The sequence below is a fragment of the Eleutherodactylus coqui genome, chromosome 6, assembly GCF_035609145.1.
Source record: "Eleutherodactylus coqui strain aEleCoq1 chromosome 6, aEleCoq1.hap1, whole genome shotgun sequence".
Lineage (NCBI taxonomy): Eukaryota > Metazoa > Chordata > Amphibia > Anura > Eleutherodactylidae > Eleutherodactylus > Eleutherodactylus coqui.
This window is the reverse complement of record NC_089842.1, coordinates 89634749-89653340: the sequence shown is the minus strand read 5'-3', so window position 1 is coordinate 89653340 and position 18592 is coordinate 89634749. Positions and strand designations below refer to the sequence as shown.

At 43.6% G+C, this 18592-nt stretch overlaps 1 protein-coding gene across 4 annotated transcripts in view; it reads left to right on the top strand.

Annotated features, from left to right (window-relative positions):
- LIPE (lipase E, hormone sensitive type) overlaps nucleotides 1-17947 on the top strand; it is a 46263-nt gene extending 28316 nt beyond the window's left edge. For all 4 annotated transcript variants that reach the window (XM_066607160.1, XM_066607161.1, XM_066607163.1 and 1 more), the window contains exons 3-10: nucleotides 2226-2316; nucleotides 4982-5127; nucleotides 6944-7129; nucleotides 8731-9025; nucleotides 11138-11365; nucleotides 11640-11798; nucleotides 11886-12442; nucleotides 14052-17947. In XM_066607160.1, coding sequence (XP_066463257.1) covers nucleotides 2226-2316; nucleotides 4982-5127; nucleotides 6944-7129; nucleotides 8731-9025; nucleotides 11138-11365; nucleotides 11640-11798; nucleotides 11886-12442; nucleotides 14052-14342 — 1953 coding nt within the window. In that variant the 3' untranslated portion in view covers nucleotides 14343-17947. The remainder of the gene's footprint in view (nucleotides 1-2225; nucleotides 2317-4981; nucleotides 5128-6943; nucleotides 7130-8730; nucleotides 9026-11137; nucleotides 11366-11639; nucleotides 11799-11885; nucleotides 12443-14051) is intronic.
- Nucleotides 17948-18592: the final 645 nt, after the last annotated feature.

Here is an 18592-nt window from a genome sequence, read left to right as displayed (position 1 = left end):
AGAAGCTGACGTCCAGTAGATTATTGTACTTCTGTATTACTTATTTTTACACATTTATATCTCACATCACTTGCTGTCCCCATACCTATTAGTATGTTTTAGGAGTGTGGGGATAACTGGAGTACCCAGAGGAAACATATATGGGGAGAACACACAAACTCCATGTAGATGTTTTCTTTGGTGGGATTTGCTGCAAGATAGTAGTGCTAACCACTGAGCCACCGTGTATTCTTGTTATATTGAATTATCTATCCCAATTCCCTGTGGTTTATTTCCAATAACCTCTCTTCTCTTCATTCCTGGTATCCTCCACTATGTACTTTTCGGTCACTCAGTATTTCCCGGCTCGGTGCGTAGTTTTGGCCATGACCTTCATAACAGCCTTCATCTCCTTTTGGCATCTGTGACGATGACATCACGCTCTTATCTGTGCCAGTGATAAGATATGATGGCCATTGCATGGATTCTCCCTGGCCATGTGCCTGTATTCTGCTGACCTCATGATGCCTGCTGTGGTAGGGAACAGTATATACAAGTCAATGAAAGGACGCGTTCTTTTATGTTTACCTATTAAACTAAGCCATTACAAGTGGGAAATAGATGCTTGGAAGCCATCGACATCACGCAGGGCTAAAGTAGGTGGCACGTACTTGTGCCATCTGCCTTAGATATAATGCAGGTATATACCTTGTATGTTCTGTGTGCTGGCAGTTTCTGGGTGTAAACCTTTTCCGGTCATATGGGCGCATCCACATGCCTGTATTTCTAATCTGTGCCATTTCCATGTTTTCTTGCCAAAAAAGGAAGGTAGTAAAACCTTCCTAAAATTTCTATTCTAATGGAATCATCTCTTTTTGGCAAATTACATATGGATGAACTGAAAGCTCGGCTTTAGGGTCGTGAACGACTAAACGGCTAACAACAACATATGGATGTAATGAAGACCTAAAATGTACGCAGTGGAAATTGATTTAATTAGAAAGGCCCTCCAGGTGTCAGATAGCTGGTGCCTGAGCCTGCAGCCATGCGTTCCCCTCCGTAGACTAGTAAGAGGAGGCAGCGGGTAACTTATGTCTGCAGGGTCAGACAGTACACCGTGTAATCTGTGACCATGGACTGACAGGTCTGTATGGGAGGGTTTCAGGTTTTATTTTAGATGCATTGGAGCCGTAACGGATTCTATACATGGCGTTACACGGGGCAACTAGCGTCCAAATAATCGCTCAGAAGAGTGAATGCAAACACGGCCGCCAACAGGGTGACAAGCCATTATTTGCTCACTAGTCGCTACGTTTCATCTCGCCTAAAATATAGTTACTTATTAATCTAAAATCGTCAGGTGTACAGTCACCGCCGTCCGTACTTTTGCATGGAGATCGCTCTACGAACAATATGTTGGCAAATAACTAATGAACAATAAGCCCTCCGTCTAAAGACACATGACTGTTATTTGTACGCTTCAACGACTGAATGATAATTGCGCAAGTACCTTAACACAACCTACACTTTAGGTCGGATTCACACAAACAGATTTGCGCAGCATATTATGCACAAAAAATGTAAACGCGCAATACGCAGGGAATAGGATTCGGTGATTTTTATGTGTTCATTCACATAAGAGTATTTTATGCGCACATTTTGCTTGCACAAAAAATACATAGCATGCTTTACTTTCATATTGAACTAATTACAGTAATTGCCCATTTTAATGGGGGCATTCTTGCATGTCTTATTTGTTTGCGCAAAAAGTACAGTAAAATGCACATTCGTGCATAAATATGCAACGCCCATTGTGTAAATACACAGCGCTTACACCTGTGTGACAGCGGCCTTAGGGGCAGGATCACCACACCAAAGACCATTTTAGTAAAGTTACATAATCAGACCTACTATAAAAACTTTTATAGACATCAAAATAGGGCAGCAAGAAAGGGTTGGCCCCACTTACAGAGCTGTAGGAGCCGGTGCTTGGGCCATGTCAGTCCTTACTGCATACAAGGCCAAACTTTATCCTAAAATAACAGACCAAAGTCTTCCCCTCCACTTGTTACATATCAGGACCTTTTGCTCCGCTTCCTGTGTATTTGACCCCTGACACCCTCAGCTGATTCCAATATCCTGCCCTAACCTTTGTCCTGGTTTCCAATCTGCTGATTTTTCCTCTTTGTTACCCCTCCTCCCATTACTTCATGTTTTCATTGTTCTTCTTTATCTTCTACCTGCAGTTCACCCCATCCATCCGCCCATTTCTGCAGACGATTTCCATTGGGCTTGTGTCGTTTGGGGAGAATTACAAGCGTCATGAATCTGGAATAAGTAAGTCTCCGCGTAGAACGGGGGAGGAGAACTATCTCTGCGCAGATGTTGTTGTCCTCGCATGGCATGAAACTTTCTAATTCTTCATATTACGTTTCATGTTTGTGGTGTTTGTAAGGTTGTGACCTTTACCTGTTTTTGCCTGGTGAAGTTGTGTAGATGGCTTTTGACTATGGCCTCCTGCACACAGGTGGAAATTCCGCTGCGGGATTCCCTGCAGAATTTCCGCCCGTACTCTCCTGCATAGTATTGCATTACAACACGCAATCCTATACAGGCGGCCGCGATTTGTCTGCGTGAGATCCCACGCAGAAGACAAATCGCGAGCCCCGCACAGAAATGTCACTCCCCGGCCACCAGCTCCGATATGTGCATGCGCCGGCTGCCTGGCAGCCGGCACATGGAAGATCTGGGGCCGCAGGAGCAGGTGAGTGACGCGCTGCTCTCTGCAGGGGCGCTGCCGTCTGCAGGCGGCCTAAATGATTGTTCGACCCACTATTTTGTGTGTTCAGACAGCGTTAGGGCCACGTCTGCCGTTTCTGTTACACTGTATTCCAAATAGGAACCTCCAAATTCTTAATGTAAAATTGATTGACATAATTTAATGAGGGGTAAATAATCGTTATTCAGTGTTCTACATTGATCATATCGGGGCACATTTTAGAAAGTGATGTTTGAGCCTTATTCACACGAACGTTTTATCGTGGCTATTTTGTCGTGATAAAACCTTGGCCGATAATCACGGCCATTTGAAGCATTGGATTCCAATGCATTTGTTCAGATGGCTGATTTTCCGGCACGTAAAATCGTCTGGCCAGAAAAGACGGCGCATACACTGCCGAAAAGATGGGTCTTGTCCTATCCTTTTCGGCCACCCGCATTGCGGGCAAAAATCGCAATCAGCCGGCTACTCCCATTGAAGCTTATGGGAGCCGCCGGCATGGGGAGCGGGAGGCTAGTGCAGCTCCCACAGGCTTCTATGGGAGCTTCTATTGTCTCAATCATCCGGCAAAGGGAGGTGGACTGAGAAGGAGATAGCTTAGCATCGATAAACTCTCTCCCCCCAGCTGACAGAATTATGGGCTGCGGCATATATACGCCTCACGCGACTGTGTGAATGGGCGAGAAAACATGAGATACAGCTGTGACTTGGTCACGGCTTTGTATCGTTCATGCGATTTTCGCCCGCAATGCGGGTGGCCGAAAACCATAACGCCTGGGTGCATTAAGCATTAGACTGCTATTACACACAATGCCTCTTCACAGCAAAATGCAAGCGGAGTTACGCTGATTGCAGATGGTGCCTGGACTCGTCCGTTCAATCAATGTGACGAGTCCGGGTGCCGACCACAATCAGCGTAGCTCTGCCTGTGTTTTGCAGAGGACAAACTAAGGCTACATTCACACAGGTGAGTGCAGTGTAGCCTAATGAAAATCTGACCTACATCATCCTCATTTACCAGCGATTTTCAGGCATGTATGATGCGTTTTGGCATTTTAAAAATCCACAATTTACATCAATGTGCACGCTTTTTTCACTTCTTTTTGCATGTGTGAAAAAAATTGCATGTGATTGTAATAGTTAAAATGGTAGAAAACACATCACACTCATATGCAAATCACGTGGCATGTGAGTGCGATGTTTTTTTTTGTTTTTTTTTTTTTTTTTGCTGCCATAGCAAATAAATAAATGATTCTTGAACAATAATTGCCCAAAAATAGGACATGTTGCAATTTTTCTATCTCAGACTATGGCCGCCTGCAGGTGGGCGGAAATTCCGCGGCGGGATTTCCGCCGCTGGAAGCTGCCATAGGATTGCGTTAACAAACGCAATCCTATGCAGACGGCCGCGATTTGGCTGCGCGAAATCTCGTGCGGCAAACAAATCGCGGCATGCTCTAGCCCCGCACAGAAACGTCACTCACCGGCTCCGCTCTGCACATGCACCGGCAGCCGGCACATGAAAGAGCCGAGGCCGCGGGAGAGGTGAGTGCCCGCGCTGCTCTCTGCAGACGCTCGGGTCGGGTCCCGCTGTGAGAATTCTGCAGGCGGCCTATCTGGCTGAGAGAAAAAGCTATAGACCTGAAACTGCCACACAGGGACTTGTACAGACAAGTACTGCCGCTCGGCAGGTTCTAGAGGACCTCACCTGTACGCATGCATTTAGGGGCCTATTCACACGGCAATATTCCCAAGTGCGTTCCGTCTGATTGCAGTATGGATGGAATTCACACTGGAAATAAGCCATTCATGTCAATGGGTTAATAGACAAAAGCGATTTTTCCAGTTACTGAAGTAAGAAAAAGGCACAAGGCAGCCGGTCCAGCCTTATTGTTCTTTTGTTTTACAATAAAAGGGCTTTTTACACCCTGGAACATATTTTTGGCCCCTGCGGTTGCATTCTTTTACCTGTTGGCTTTGTGGTGGCTTTGACTAGTTGCATGCCTGTGTAAGGAGACACTTTGTCTTTACTGTAATGTGACAGTTTCCCCTCTTCCTCCTTGTAATGCTCTCACTTGACAGCTGAGGGAGCACTATCAACCTACTACGGTAAGTGTGGTATGTCCGTACCGGTACACAGCTACCGCCATACTCAACTGGTGCTTTAGATTCTTTGTCTTTATGGTAGTTACTTCAAGTGACTCCTCTCCGCATCTCCTGCAGGTGTAGCCGCCAGCTCTTTCTTTGTAAGTGGGAGGTACGCCATCGATCCTGAGCTTCGAGGAGCGGAGTTTGAGAGGATCACACAGAACCTGGATGTAAACTTTTGGAAAACGTTCTGGAACATCACAGAGATGGAAATGTTGACGGTAAGTAATGAGCAAAGTTTCTACATGGGTACCTTAATAAAAATCTGCCCCGCCTGGAAGGTGAGACCTTTTATGATAAGACTCATTAGAGCGCATCCATTCACATCATAATTAAACCTCCTGGGTTCTTCTTAACAATTGTATCCAGAATAGACAATCTGACCTGAGTTTTATACATAATAAATCTCTTCCTTGTCTAAGTAGTTTGCTACAATATTAAAGGGCCACCAGTGAATTTTTTTTTTCATTCATTATGTAGCTAGCTTTCCAGTCGGTAAGTCGGCTAGTATTACCTTAGTTAGTTATTCCTTTCTATCTGAAACTCCTGGAGTTTTTCTCCTCATGTGGTCATGTGGTCTCATTCTGACAAGCTCAGATTTACTTGGGTTTATGTGCTCTCAAATTAGTCAGTTTTTCAAACAGCATAACCCCTACCTGATAGACCCTACCACACAAGCTCTTCAGAGGGGGATACAGACAGTCCTTTCACAGTTACTGCTGATGATTAGAGGCTTTTCTCACACAGTTATAATGAAGGAGATCACAGCTCATCCTCCTGACCTTGTACTTATGGTCTATAGCTTATTTAAGTAAATACAGAATACAGATGGTAGTGGCAGTGTCCACCCAGTAGGTAGAGCTGGTATAGTCTCTCTCTAGCTGTTCGTCAGATGTGGTGCTGATGCATCATGGGATTGATAGCACAGAATAATGAAAGAGAAAGCAGGGAGAAATCTTAGCGTCAAGATGATGTCTGATAAGTATCAAACAGGTGGCTGGACTTAATGGAAGTGATTGCAGTATACATAGGAGACAGGCATTCGGGTAAAGGGTACAGTGATGAAGAAATATATTTGTACCAGAGTGGCCCTTTAACATGTATCATAGAATACACGTAGGAAAAAAGTGTTTTTAGGTGCAATCCCTTTTCTTAAAGAGGCACAAGACGTATTTCTAAGCTTGACTCCTCTGTTTTTATTAAGAATAAATCCAGCACAGAATAGATTCATCTCGGGGCTGTTGTGCCCTTTCCTCAGTATTTTAGGTGGGGACACACAACCAGCACTAGTGTGTTCTGTGTTTAGTGCTCCTGGGAAGGTGTGATGTTTTGTGGCCTGGCTGCACCTCTCAAATTTAATCAGGATTTGAGCAATCTCACTCCCATATATGGAATAGAGGGAGGAGAAAAAAGATAAAATTCCAAAATATGGGTTTATAGATTTTGAAAATCTCACATACATCTATGCTCCGCTCCCTCTTTTTATCCTTGCATCTTTCTTTAACATGAATCAGTCTGGGCTTTTAGATTGTTCAGCTCCCAGAGAAATGTATAGACCGGATAGAACCGTAGCAAACTTTCAGTTGTGAGAAATATTAAATCTGCTCAAGTCTTAGGCTACATTCACACAGATATGGCAAAAAGTAATGGACAAAATAGCATGGCACCATTTCATCTAGGAAAATTTAGACTCGCATGCTGGAAGCCAGACTATTATGTGACTGCTGCTATTATAGTCACTGAAGTCTGTCAGGCCCTACACGGATCTGGTGGTGATGTTATTTTCATTGTTCAGCTCCGAGGATGGAGCCAAACAGTGGAATTTACACCGGACCCTAGACGCAAGTGTGAATGTGCCCTTCACCTCTGGGTATAGCAAGAAGGTTCTCATTCACTGATAGCAAGCAGGGATCTTGAAAATGGTAAAGTGCAGTGTATACTAGAAAGTTAGAGACTCTCTCATTATACCATGGTTCAGTTTTATTTGCATAAAACCAGAAACTCTTATTCTTGCTTCTGTGTTCTCTTTCCACGCAGTCTATAGTTGGCATAGCATCCACCACGGTACGCATCAACAAGACCTTCACTGTGCCCCCTATAGCATTGGAGATGCCACTGTCTGCTGATCCACAGCGCATTCTTACCATCAACCCACCTGTAGCTCACACTGGACCTGGCCCGGTTCATATGCGCCTCATATCGTATCAGCTGCGGGAAGGACAGGTATGTGACTGCTGCTCTTGGTGTGCATTGCAACCTTCTGAAAAATACACACATAACATTTTAAGTGACTTAGTGATTTTTCTGCCTTATTCTTATATATATATATTTTTTAAACTTTTCTCCGGGCTTCCAGCTGTACTTGGGCACACTGTTTAGTCGGGCTGCTATGAAATGGAGCACTATGGGAGTTGTAGTTTATATGCCAAATATTGTATGGTAGTCTACTGATGAAAATCTTACAGGTCTTTGAATTTTATCTGTATAATAATCTCTTGAGTCAGGCCAGAAACCTAGAACATCTGATATCAGATTTCACAATACTGAACTGCTTGCTTAAAATGTAATTAGCTCTCTTGGACCTGATAGGACTGCTCTATTTGAGTCACAGTAATTGTGAAATCTGGTGACAGATCTCATTTCAAAGTGGATAACAATACAACAGGAAAAATAATGACTAAAATGGCTACTTAAAGCAAATTAAAATTGGTCAGTGATAAATATTGCATTCCTCAGCCAATCTGTAGTATATTGTAGCATATATGCAAATACCTCTGTAGTGCCACCTATTGGATGGCAGCATTCCTTCAAATCAATGTGACTTTTTAACAAGTCTTAACAATGATTGGGCATAGAAAACCAAGACAGAAAACCATGCACAGACAGCTGTTTCAGGGGGGTTTGCCTCTCAGCTGTCTGTGTATGATTTTCTGACTTGATTACCTATTCATAATCATTGTTAAGACCTCTTAAAAGGACACATTGATCTGAGGGAATTCTGCCATCCAATGGATGGTGCTGTAGAGGTATTTTTTCATCTGCCTTATTTGCATAAATTACCCAGCGGAAATTGCATGGTATAGTCTCTCCTTGGGGAGAGACTATACCATTCCAACCCACTCACCCCCTAGGTATTTCCACATACCTTTTGGGTGCTCTCCTTAAGGAGGCACAACACCCCTCATGACTCTTGTAGCATATATAACCAGCTTTAGTTGAGTTGCTGCCAATCAGTGAAGGTAAAGTTCTGCAACCAGTAGAACTTATCTGGCAAGAAAGTCTCTAGTCAGAGGCATTTGGGTCAAATAGAAAAGTTGTTGCACACTAATCTATACTCATGCATTCATTTGTTTGAGTGCTTCACAATTTTACTTCTCTCCTATTCTGCAGGTAAGTCGTGCTGAGTATTACCTACTCTATATCACTCATCTGTTCACATGAGAGAAACTTGCTCTGTAAACTGTAGAGGTCCTTGACATTCGCTCCTGCATTGTGCCTATATTATTTTACCAGGTTTAGACTAGGCCATTTTCTCTCTTAAAGGGGTTTTCTGGGACTACACTATTAATGACCTATCCTATATCTCCCCCATCACCTATTTACATAACCAATTGCTCTGAGACCACAAGTCATGTGATTGCACGCTTATACTGTGAACATTTATAAGACCCCATGAAACAGTTGTACATAAGGTAGAGTTGAAAGTAATAAATTATGAATGCAGAAACAAATCTTAGAGAACCCCTATAAGAGATGTCAGGCATAAGTGTCTAGTTGTGTTCTCCTCGGCTTCCTTCCATTACAAATATCCATCTTTGTTTCAGGAGAGTGAAGAACTGAATGCTTTCACAAAACCGGAGGGACCGCTGAGCCTTGACCTTCGTCTCAGATCTCGCCCAGCCCCGCTGTCCCCTGACCTGATTATTCATTTCCATGGTGGGGGCTTTGTAGCTCAGACCTCCAAGTCTCATGAACCCTACCTGAGGACATGGGCTCAGGAACTGGACGCACCTATATTGTCAGTGGATTACTCCCTTGCTCCTGAGGCTCCTTTCCCGAGGGCCCTAGAAGAATGCTTCTACGCTTACTGTTGGGCACTGAAACACTGTCGACTTCTGGGTTGGTATAACCCTCTTTATTAGCTTGTTATATTTGTTCATAGTGGTACAGAGATCTCAGACCCCTGACATACACCGTATATGTTGCCTGTGGATGTTCCTGTCTTTTTCAGTGGCTTAAATAGCAGCACTTCAAACAGTGTCTGTCTATGCAACTTCAGTCACTAACGAGCTCTGTCAGTAATGAACATTCCTCAGTGAAATGAAGACATTTATCTATTTTTTAAATTTCTTTCCCAAGAAAAAAGTTGTCATGCTTCAAGAACAGTCATCCTGTGTCCTTGTAAGCGAAGTTGAGTTCCTTTCCTAAACGAGTTCATAATATGTTCCCTGTGTACAACTACTACACCGTTATGTTCACACGGAATCCGCCTGTAAAACCACAATAGGAATCTGTAGCTATTCTGCACACAGACTTACCTCTGTCATTGGGCAAAATCTGACGTGTTTCCGTGCAGATTGTCATCAACCCGTAACATGGCACTTTTTCACACGAAAACCCGGCGGAATTCAGCATGTAGATTTTGCCTGTCAGTAGGATTAAATTAATGTGCAGGTCCGCACAAAATACTGCAGCGGATTCCACTGTGTGAACATAGCCTTATACTACTCCCGTATATGTACAAAAATATAACTACTATAATACTGTCCCCTATAGACAATTCTATAACTAATATACTACTCTCCCCTGGTGCATAAAATGTAGCTTATATAGAAGAGTACAGCAACATAACCCCTTAAGGACCAAGTGTGGGAAATATACGTCTTTAATCCCAACCGATAGCAGAAGTACAGTGCGGCATTAAAGGCTCTGCTCCTGCAATCAAGCAGGAGCAGGTTGGGTTCTCAGCTGTCAGACACAGTTGAGGACCCAGAGGAGAAGGGAGAAGCGGATTTTAACCGCTTCTGCCTTCTCCTTTCCATGCTACATAGCACTCAACAAGTGTTATGAACTAAAGGTTGAAAGTGAAAGTATTACTTGCACTTTGCGACCCGGCAATCATATGACCACTGGGTGCCCTCCTAGCAGACCCCCATCAGCTCTGTTATTGACTACTTTCACACTAGGGGGAGGTTTTTCACTGTAACTGGGGTTTCTATGGATGCTCCAGCTACAGTAGAAAAGTATGAAATAAAAAAAAGACAATGTGAATGACCCCCAGAGGTCTTATATGACGTCATGGATAGTAAAATAATAGATGGTAAAATAATGACAGAATAAAATATACATAGAAAAAAAAAACAACCCACTGCCAACCAGAAGCATCACCCTGTAATCCAAAAGTATACAAATTATATATCAAAACCTCCAAAAAAAAAAAAAACGAGGAACCCATTCCTGTACTTTTTAGCATAAATATGCTAATTTTAACAATAAACAACTATAAATGTAAAAGAAACACAAACTACTTTTTTAGCTTTTTATCCCCAATAAAAAAAATGGAAAAAAAGTCAAAAAGATATTAAACAATAGCCCTGATGTGTCATGGGAGAAAAAAACGCAGCAAAAATAATTTTGATAGCTGAAGAAAGAAAAATAGGGCAGTAAAACTACAACCTGGGCAAAATCCCTAAAGTGTCTGGTCCTTTAGGACTATAACACCCTTCTGCTTAAGGGGTCAGTATTACCCCTACGTAGAAGAATACAACTACTATAATAGTGCCCCCTGTGTACAAGAAGATAACTACTATACCATTGCTCTCTATGTATAGTAACTAGAGATGAGTGAGTAGTGCCTTATGCGAGTACCTGCCTGCTCGTCTCAAAAGATTCGGGTGCCGGCCAGGAGCGACGAGGAACGGGGGAAGATCTCTCTCTCACTTCCCCCCCCTGTTCACTCCCGCAACCCACCCTGCTCTCCCCCGCCAACACCCGAATCTTTTGAGATGAGCGGGCAGGTACTCGCATAAGGCACTACTCGCTCGAGTAGTTTGCCTTAGCGAGTACGCTCGCTCATCTCTAATAGTAACATGATACCTTCTCATACCTCCCTGGAGTTACTGCTTGATGCACATATAAGTGTACAATGCTGCAGTATAAAAAAGAAAGAATGTCAAGAGAAAGGTTTGACAAGGGTTGTTGGTTTTACATGTGTCTTATCTTTCCTTCTAGGTTCTACAGGAGAGAGAATATGTCTGGCTGGTGACAGCGCTGGTGGTAACCTGTGTATCACGGTGTCGCTCCGCGCAGCCTCTGTCGGTATTAGATTACCAGATGGTATTATGGCTGCCTACCCAGCCACATTACTGCAAGCTACAGCATCGCCCTCCCGTCTGCTTACCCTGATGGACCCGCTGCTGCCCCTCAGTGTCCTGTCAAAGTGTCTAAGCGCCTATGCAGGTACTACTCAACTACCAATCTGTTACAGTATACATTTTTTTAAAGTGTACTCTGCGTTAGGGTATAAGAGGACCCTAAAGCAAAAATCAAAATGGACCCCTTTGTCATAGCCATTGGTTTACATCACCATAAAGCCTCAAGGGTCCAAAAACCTCATAGTGTCATTTTCTCTCCACACTCTCCCAAGGAGAGGAAGTGCGTATCACCAACCTGAACTGAAGGTCCTCTTATACATGGATGTCAGAGCTCCCCCTAAATATCTTGTCTCCTACAGGCACTGAGCGGTTCCCAGTAGAGGAACGAGCGTTTGAAAAACAGAGCGCTGTCAGTCAAGTAAAGCGAGGAACTGCATTGTTCCTTAGAGACATCCGACAGGGTGCCGCCTCCTGGCTAAGTAATCTAATGGAGGGTAGCAAGGAGAAGTCTGGTACTGGTAAGTGATTTGACCTGTTGAGGGACATCGTTGGGTTGAGGGAAGCTGAGTTGTGCATGTAAGTATTGTTGAATCTCAATATTTCAGAAACCATAAGGAAAAGTGTATCGGAGGTAGCGCTGGCTGACGAGGAAATGATAAACAGACGGGTGTCAACGAAGAGCAAGACCTTCAAGGATCTCAGCCGCCATCAGTACAGTGAGCTGAGCACAGGGCAGCACAGCATGACTAATGGACAAGGAGGGGCACAGGCCAGATCAGACAGCTGCACAGGAAGGACTCCGCAGTCGCCATCTTCCTGCTCTTTCCAGTCCACGTACGAGCTGCTGTCTCCATCCAGCCAGCAGGAACAGGTCAATTTTTTTCTGACCGAGAGTGAGAGCGAAAGCGAGAACTCCTGCGACCGAGAACCTGCAACACACTCCAAGGAGAACATTCCTCCTGTGCCCTTAGCCGAGGATAAACCCTCTCAGCTCTCCAACCCTTACTCACTGGGGTTCCCTGAAGGATTCCAGCCCCTGCGCTCCCAGAATGGGGTGGCTAATATGACTCTACAGACTTCTGCTATTGTACACAATCCGTACATGTCACCACTCCTGGCACCCGACAGTATGCTGCAAGGTCTCCCTCCCATTCACATAGTGGTGAGTAAGACAACCAATAGCATCTGCAGATCCTGTATTCACATATAGAATACTGTGCGAAAGTTATAGGCAGGTGTGGAAAATGTGCTGCAAATTAAGAACGCTTTCAGAAATAGAAGTGTTAATAGTTTATTTTTGTTAATTAACAGAATGCAAGGTGAATAAACAAAAGAGAAATCTAAATCGCATCAATATTTGGTGTGACCGCCCTTTACCTTCAAAACAGTATCAGTTCTTCTAGGTACGCTTGCACACAGTTTTTGAAGGTACTTAGCAGGTTGTTCCAAACATCTTGGAGAACTAACTACAGATGATCTGTGGATGTTGGCTCGCTCAAATCCTTCTGTCTCTTCATATAATCCCAGATAGACTTGATAATGTTGAGATTAGAGCTCTATGGGGCCGTATCATCGCTTCCAGGACTCCTTGTATTTGTTTATGCTGAAGATAGTTCTTACTGACATTGGCTGGATGTTTGTGGTCGTTGTCTTGCTGCAGAATATATTTGGAGCCAATCAGACGCCTCCCTGATGGTATTACATGATGAATTAGTATCAGCCTGCATTGATCAGCATTAAGGACATCATTAATCCTGACCAAATTCCCAATACCAATTGCTGAAATGCAGCCCCAGATTTGCAAGGAAACTCCACCAAGCTTCACTCTTGCCTGCAGACACTCATCATTATTGTACCGCTCTGCAGCCCTTCGGTGAACAAACTGCCTTCTGTTACAGCCATATTCCAAAGCCCCTGCTGCCATTTGTCTGCACTTTATTTACTATGTTTTTATGCATAGTTGAGTCACTTGCCTTTGTTTTCAAAGGGAAGTAAACATGACATGTCATCATCCGCTGCACTGTTTCCTTGGTCAGCCACTGCGTCTGTGGTCCTCCATGTTGCCGTTTTTTTCTTTTTAAAGATCTTGAATGGCTCATCTTGAAATCTCAGACTGCTTTGAAATCTTAACCCGTGACAGACATTGCTGATGCAGTATAACTACCTTCTATCTTGCCATGGTGTATGACCTGTGACATGAAACTGTCTTCCACAACCTCACCTTTGTAGCAGAGTTTGGCTGTTCCTCACCCAGTTATAAGCCTCCTACACAGCTGTTTCTGCTTCAGTTAATATATGAAAATGATGATTATTATAACTAGTTAATCACACAGCTGACTATAGTCCTACAGGATCCCTGACATTATGCAAGTCTACCTAGAATTGCTGCTCTCTTAAAGACAGAGTGGTCACACCAAATATTGATTTGATTTAGATTTCTCTTTTGTTCATTCACTTTGCATTATATTAATTGACAGAAATAAACTATTAACACTTCTTGTTTGGAAAGCATCCTTTGCAGCATTTTTCCCATGCCGGTCTGAAACGTTGGCACAGTACTGTAGATCTAACATTGTAGCCCTTAGAACAATGATGCTGTAAGCCCCTCACTATAATAAAAAGCCGATTAGTTCATGCCAGCTAATAAGTAGCCTAACAAGAACACTGTAGCGTGGTAGAATATGCCTCAGCTTCTTGTAATCCTGTTTTACAAAAACATCCTAATAAGCCCACGATGTCGCTAATTAAGCCCGCTTGTTTTCTCTACACAGGCTTGTGCCCTAGATCCAATGCTGGATGACTCTGTGATGTTTGCCAAGAGGCTGCGTTCCCTCAACCGTCCAGTTACACTTAAAGTTGTTGACGACCTTCCTCATGGCTTCCTGACCCTCGCACAGCTTTCTCAAGAGACAAGAAATGCCACAAACGTGTGCATACAGCGCATCCGGCAAATCCTACGAGAAGAGCCTCCAGCTCCACCGGCGGCTGCTCCCAGAAAACACCGCAAACTGGAGAGGACCCTAGGGAAGAGCCCGGTAACCGAGCGAGAGATTGGTGCTTGAAACTATAATACCCATCTTCATAAAGTGAAATAACTAACCTGCTTCACTCATCATTCCCATCGTAATACGGAATTACCAGCAGCATGGGTGAAGTGTGGATTGGCTACAGCATCCAAACCACAATGGAGCCCAGTGGGTAATGCCAAGTGTGCAATAGATATAGATGAGGGGAGCAGAAGATACTGCACTGTATTCTATACCAACACATCCTCATTACAGGCCTTGGCCAAAGAGGTACAAAATAACCAATAATGTTTATATAAGGCCCAATTCGTTCATTGTAAAAATCTGTTTTCTGCTACAATGGACACAATGGCTATATGAGAGAATTTACCGTCCTGGGAGTCATTTTACTAATGAATTCCTATCATTTCAATAAGATTAGTGGTCACTCCCTGGATCACTATAGAAACCGCTATTTACCTCCGTATTGTTACATTGTATTGTAGAATGTCTGAAGGTTCCATCCATTTCATATAACATACAAACCAAGCCCTTATATCACGTGTTCTCTTATACTGCCTACCTTTGTATTCTAGACTTTCCCCTTACTCTTCAGCTCTTCTTGTTGCCTAAAATGAAGAAGTAGAAATCGGTGCTACTGCTCTACTAGAAATCCAGGATCAAGGAGCTGCAAGAGTCCAGCAACATGTTTGTTAGATTTACCAGATATCTCCTATGCATCGGTCCAAGGGCCCCCATACGCATTAGATAACAGACCATCCAAATCTGATTGCATTGGGGCTGGATGACTCTTGTATGTCTACAGGGGCCACCACTTTTCCCCAGATTTGACCCCATGCGCATGAAGGTGGGAGAAAAATGGATCAAGCGTAACTTTTGGAGGCCCCCTCCCAGGAGATAAGCCCCTCCAGAACTGTCTGTGGTGATTTTCATTTTCCATTGTCTCCATGTAAAATAAATGAAACCTGAAGAACATTTATCACATAGCCACATGGTGATAAATTTAGGATGGCTGACGGCAACTAGAGCTCCTATTTAAGTGAAGCTATGGTCTCATACATGTACTGCTGATTCATTCACAGTCTATGGTACTGATGGAGATAGCTAAGTACACCTGTTGGGCCCTTGGTGTAGGCCAACCCCTTGATGCAACCTATTGCTCACACATCTCAGGATTTGTTGCAGTGTAGCAATCTGGACAATCTTCTGTAAGATACATACAGTATATCACCAGCACAAATCTCTCCTATTATACAATGTAGCACTGCAGATACAATGTATCACAGAGGATTACCCAGACTGCATCCAACTGCAACAGATTTCAGTTGTGGGAAGTATTAGGCCCGGTTTGTGGGCCTCTGTTGTATTATAGTGTAGCAGCCCTGTAGAGCGCATACCCCCTTAACTTGCACTGTCTGCACGGATGACTAATTGCAAACTACAGGAGAGTGATGTTCATGTCCGAGGCTTTTAATGAGGTTAATTACAGGGGCGGCGACCTCCGCTTTGTGCAGATGTCATTTTACATTCCTTATGTGGATTTATACATTTCATACTACTTATTAGAAGAGAAGTCATTCTATAGTTTTATATACCTGGAAATGCTGCTGTTATGTCTGATAATTCCTGTTGGTGTTTGGCACCGGGGTGGCACTCTGTTACCACAATTTACATGTAACTTAAAACTGCTTGTCCAATCCTTTTTTTTTTCTCTATTGAATACCTGTTTTTAGGACATGTCATTAATAGATGACCATGGGTGTCTGCGGCTCGGATCCCTGCTGATCAGCTAAATATGGGTGCTGCTGTCACTACAGACAGCGCAGGATGCAGATCACGCTGACCATAGTGCAGCACCCTGGGCTGGTATTGCAGGCACACCTCTTACTGAGTTCAATGGGAATGACCATACAATACCATCACAAGTAGCATGGCACGGTTTGTAGTGACAGCAGTGCCAGTAATCAACTGATCAGTGGGGATCCAAGAAGTAGACCCCTGTAATCCTGTCTATTGATCACCTGAGTACAGGTGATCAATAGACAGAAGATCAAAAAAAGTCCCGGACAAGCACTTTAAGCGGGTTTTCTGGGACCTAAAAATTTAAAAGGGCTTAAAATTGAATACTCGCCTATACAAGCCACTGCCCGTCCATCGCTGCAGCCCCGGTGCCCGCCGTATGGAACCCTTTAAGTGTTTGTTGCAAGTGAACAAATTACATGATAACACATTTTTCTTGCAATGGCTGCAAATTTCTAGCTCCCTCACTCCATTCCACAGAGAAAGGGATATATGTATACCTCCTTTTTTGTAGGTGCTACTCTATAGTGCAGGCGGTCTTTGGCTGGACAGATTCTTCTGCCACATTTCCACCTATGGGCCATCTTGTACTGCAGTCTGGGTGTAGCCTCAGCCTGAACACAACAATTTGGTCCTGTTTTCATGGGTTTCGGAGGTGAGCAAACTTCATGTGGGTTCTCAGCCTTTTCGTTGCAAAATGTTAGGAGTCGGATCCGCAGAGGTGAGCAGGCGTTTCTGGTCTGCTGTCATGTCACACAGAGAGCTTTTATTATCATGGTTTATTATAGCTCACCTGTACGCTAGTGAGCAGAATACAGTCGGACCTGGAAGCTGGAACTCCACATCAGCACAGTGACTATTTCTCTGTATGGTCTACACGTTTGTTGGTCCAGACCAATGTGATCGCCTCCATTTTTTTTTTTTTAGTTTTTTTTTTAAAGCACATCTAAGGACCCGTTCACTTTTTAGGTGCAGAATACAAAATCAATGCAGCAATTCACAGGGCCTTTTACCTCAGCTTCTATTACGAAGTGTGCTCTGGAATTGCCCATAGTGATTACGTGTTGTAAGTACGCAGCGTCTTATTTTTATCTGTGTTCCTATCAGTATTTCATTGCCATTTGTTGCTAGATTACAGGAAATAATAAGGATTGGGCATCCCTAGTATATGTCCTGTACAGGCGTAGGCAACCACCCAAGCCAATTCTGGCACTTGCAAAAATGATACCTCTAGGGCAATAATCCTCAGTATACAGCTTTTTGCAGAATTACAACTCCTAGCATGCCCCGACTGCCAGCACAGGCTTGTAGAGCTGCATACTGGAGATCGCTGCTGAAGAACTCCTTTACAAATAGTTCTAGTGGGACGCTTTCCCTTTAAGGTCAGGTGTATAATACTGTAACCCACGAGCACCGTTTTATATGATCTGTAACTCACCAGCTATGTACTCGTACTGTATAGTCAGTGTATATACTACATGTGTAATTTTGTATATTCATACTCCCTTGTATATACTTACAGAAAAATCTAATTTTCTTATAAGTTCCTGTAAAACGCAGCCTCTACGTGTATATATACAGGCTTACGCAGCAGTGTAAATATCTGTGCTTGTCAATTTTTATGTACATGTACATTTCCTTCTAGTTGTACATGAAGACGTGTGAGTAGTCACATTGTCTGAACATGTCCTCTAACCACTCCACATAGGATGTCTGTATGATACCGTATATATGTGTGTATATAACATGTACACTGGTCCGGCACTGCCTCTTATCCAAGGGGAAAATCTTATTTTTCTGTGGTTGGTTTTTACCTGTGAATAAAATTAATGTGTACAGAATGTGTCCCGGACCGTCTTCATTGGTTTATTACATAAAGGGCAGTAGCAGGTAAGAACAGAACTCATCCGCTCTTTCTATAGGTGCCACCCGGGTTGGCAGTAACCACGGCATGGTTTCCCATCTCTGTTCTGAAAAGCCAAGATGAAAACACCCCTTTAAGTCTTCAGTGCATTTATAGAGAGAAATGGTCACTGAGGGCAGCATTCAGTAAAGTAGGGACTGACACTGAATTCAGCTGCCTGTCACAGATGGGATGCAAGGGGTTTTAAAAACTTTTAGACTCCTTACTGATAAAAAGTGCCAACCGGGACAGGTGGGCAGCGCTAGCAGCACCTAATAAATGCATGTAAGTCGTTAAAAAACACTGCACATCACTCCATTAATGACAGGCTGCTGAAATCAGCATGTCTGTCCCTACTTTATGCTGCCTACAAAGAGGGCAACATGAAGTTACAGACAGGTTCCCTTTAAGATGGGACTGTGATCAGAGGCTCCACCCTATCTACATTGTTGTCTGTCAGGAGTCTGAATGTTCCCAATGCTTTACACCGCAGTTCCACCACTGACCAACATTGCTCAGAAGCGCAGCCTCTAGTCGGTGCGAAGGGTAGTTTCCATTGCAGCACAATGATTACAATGTAGAA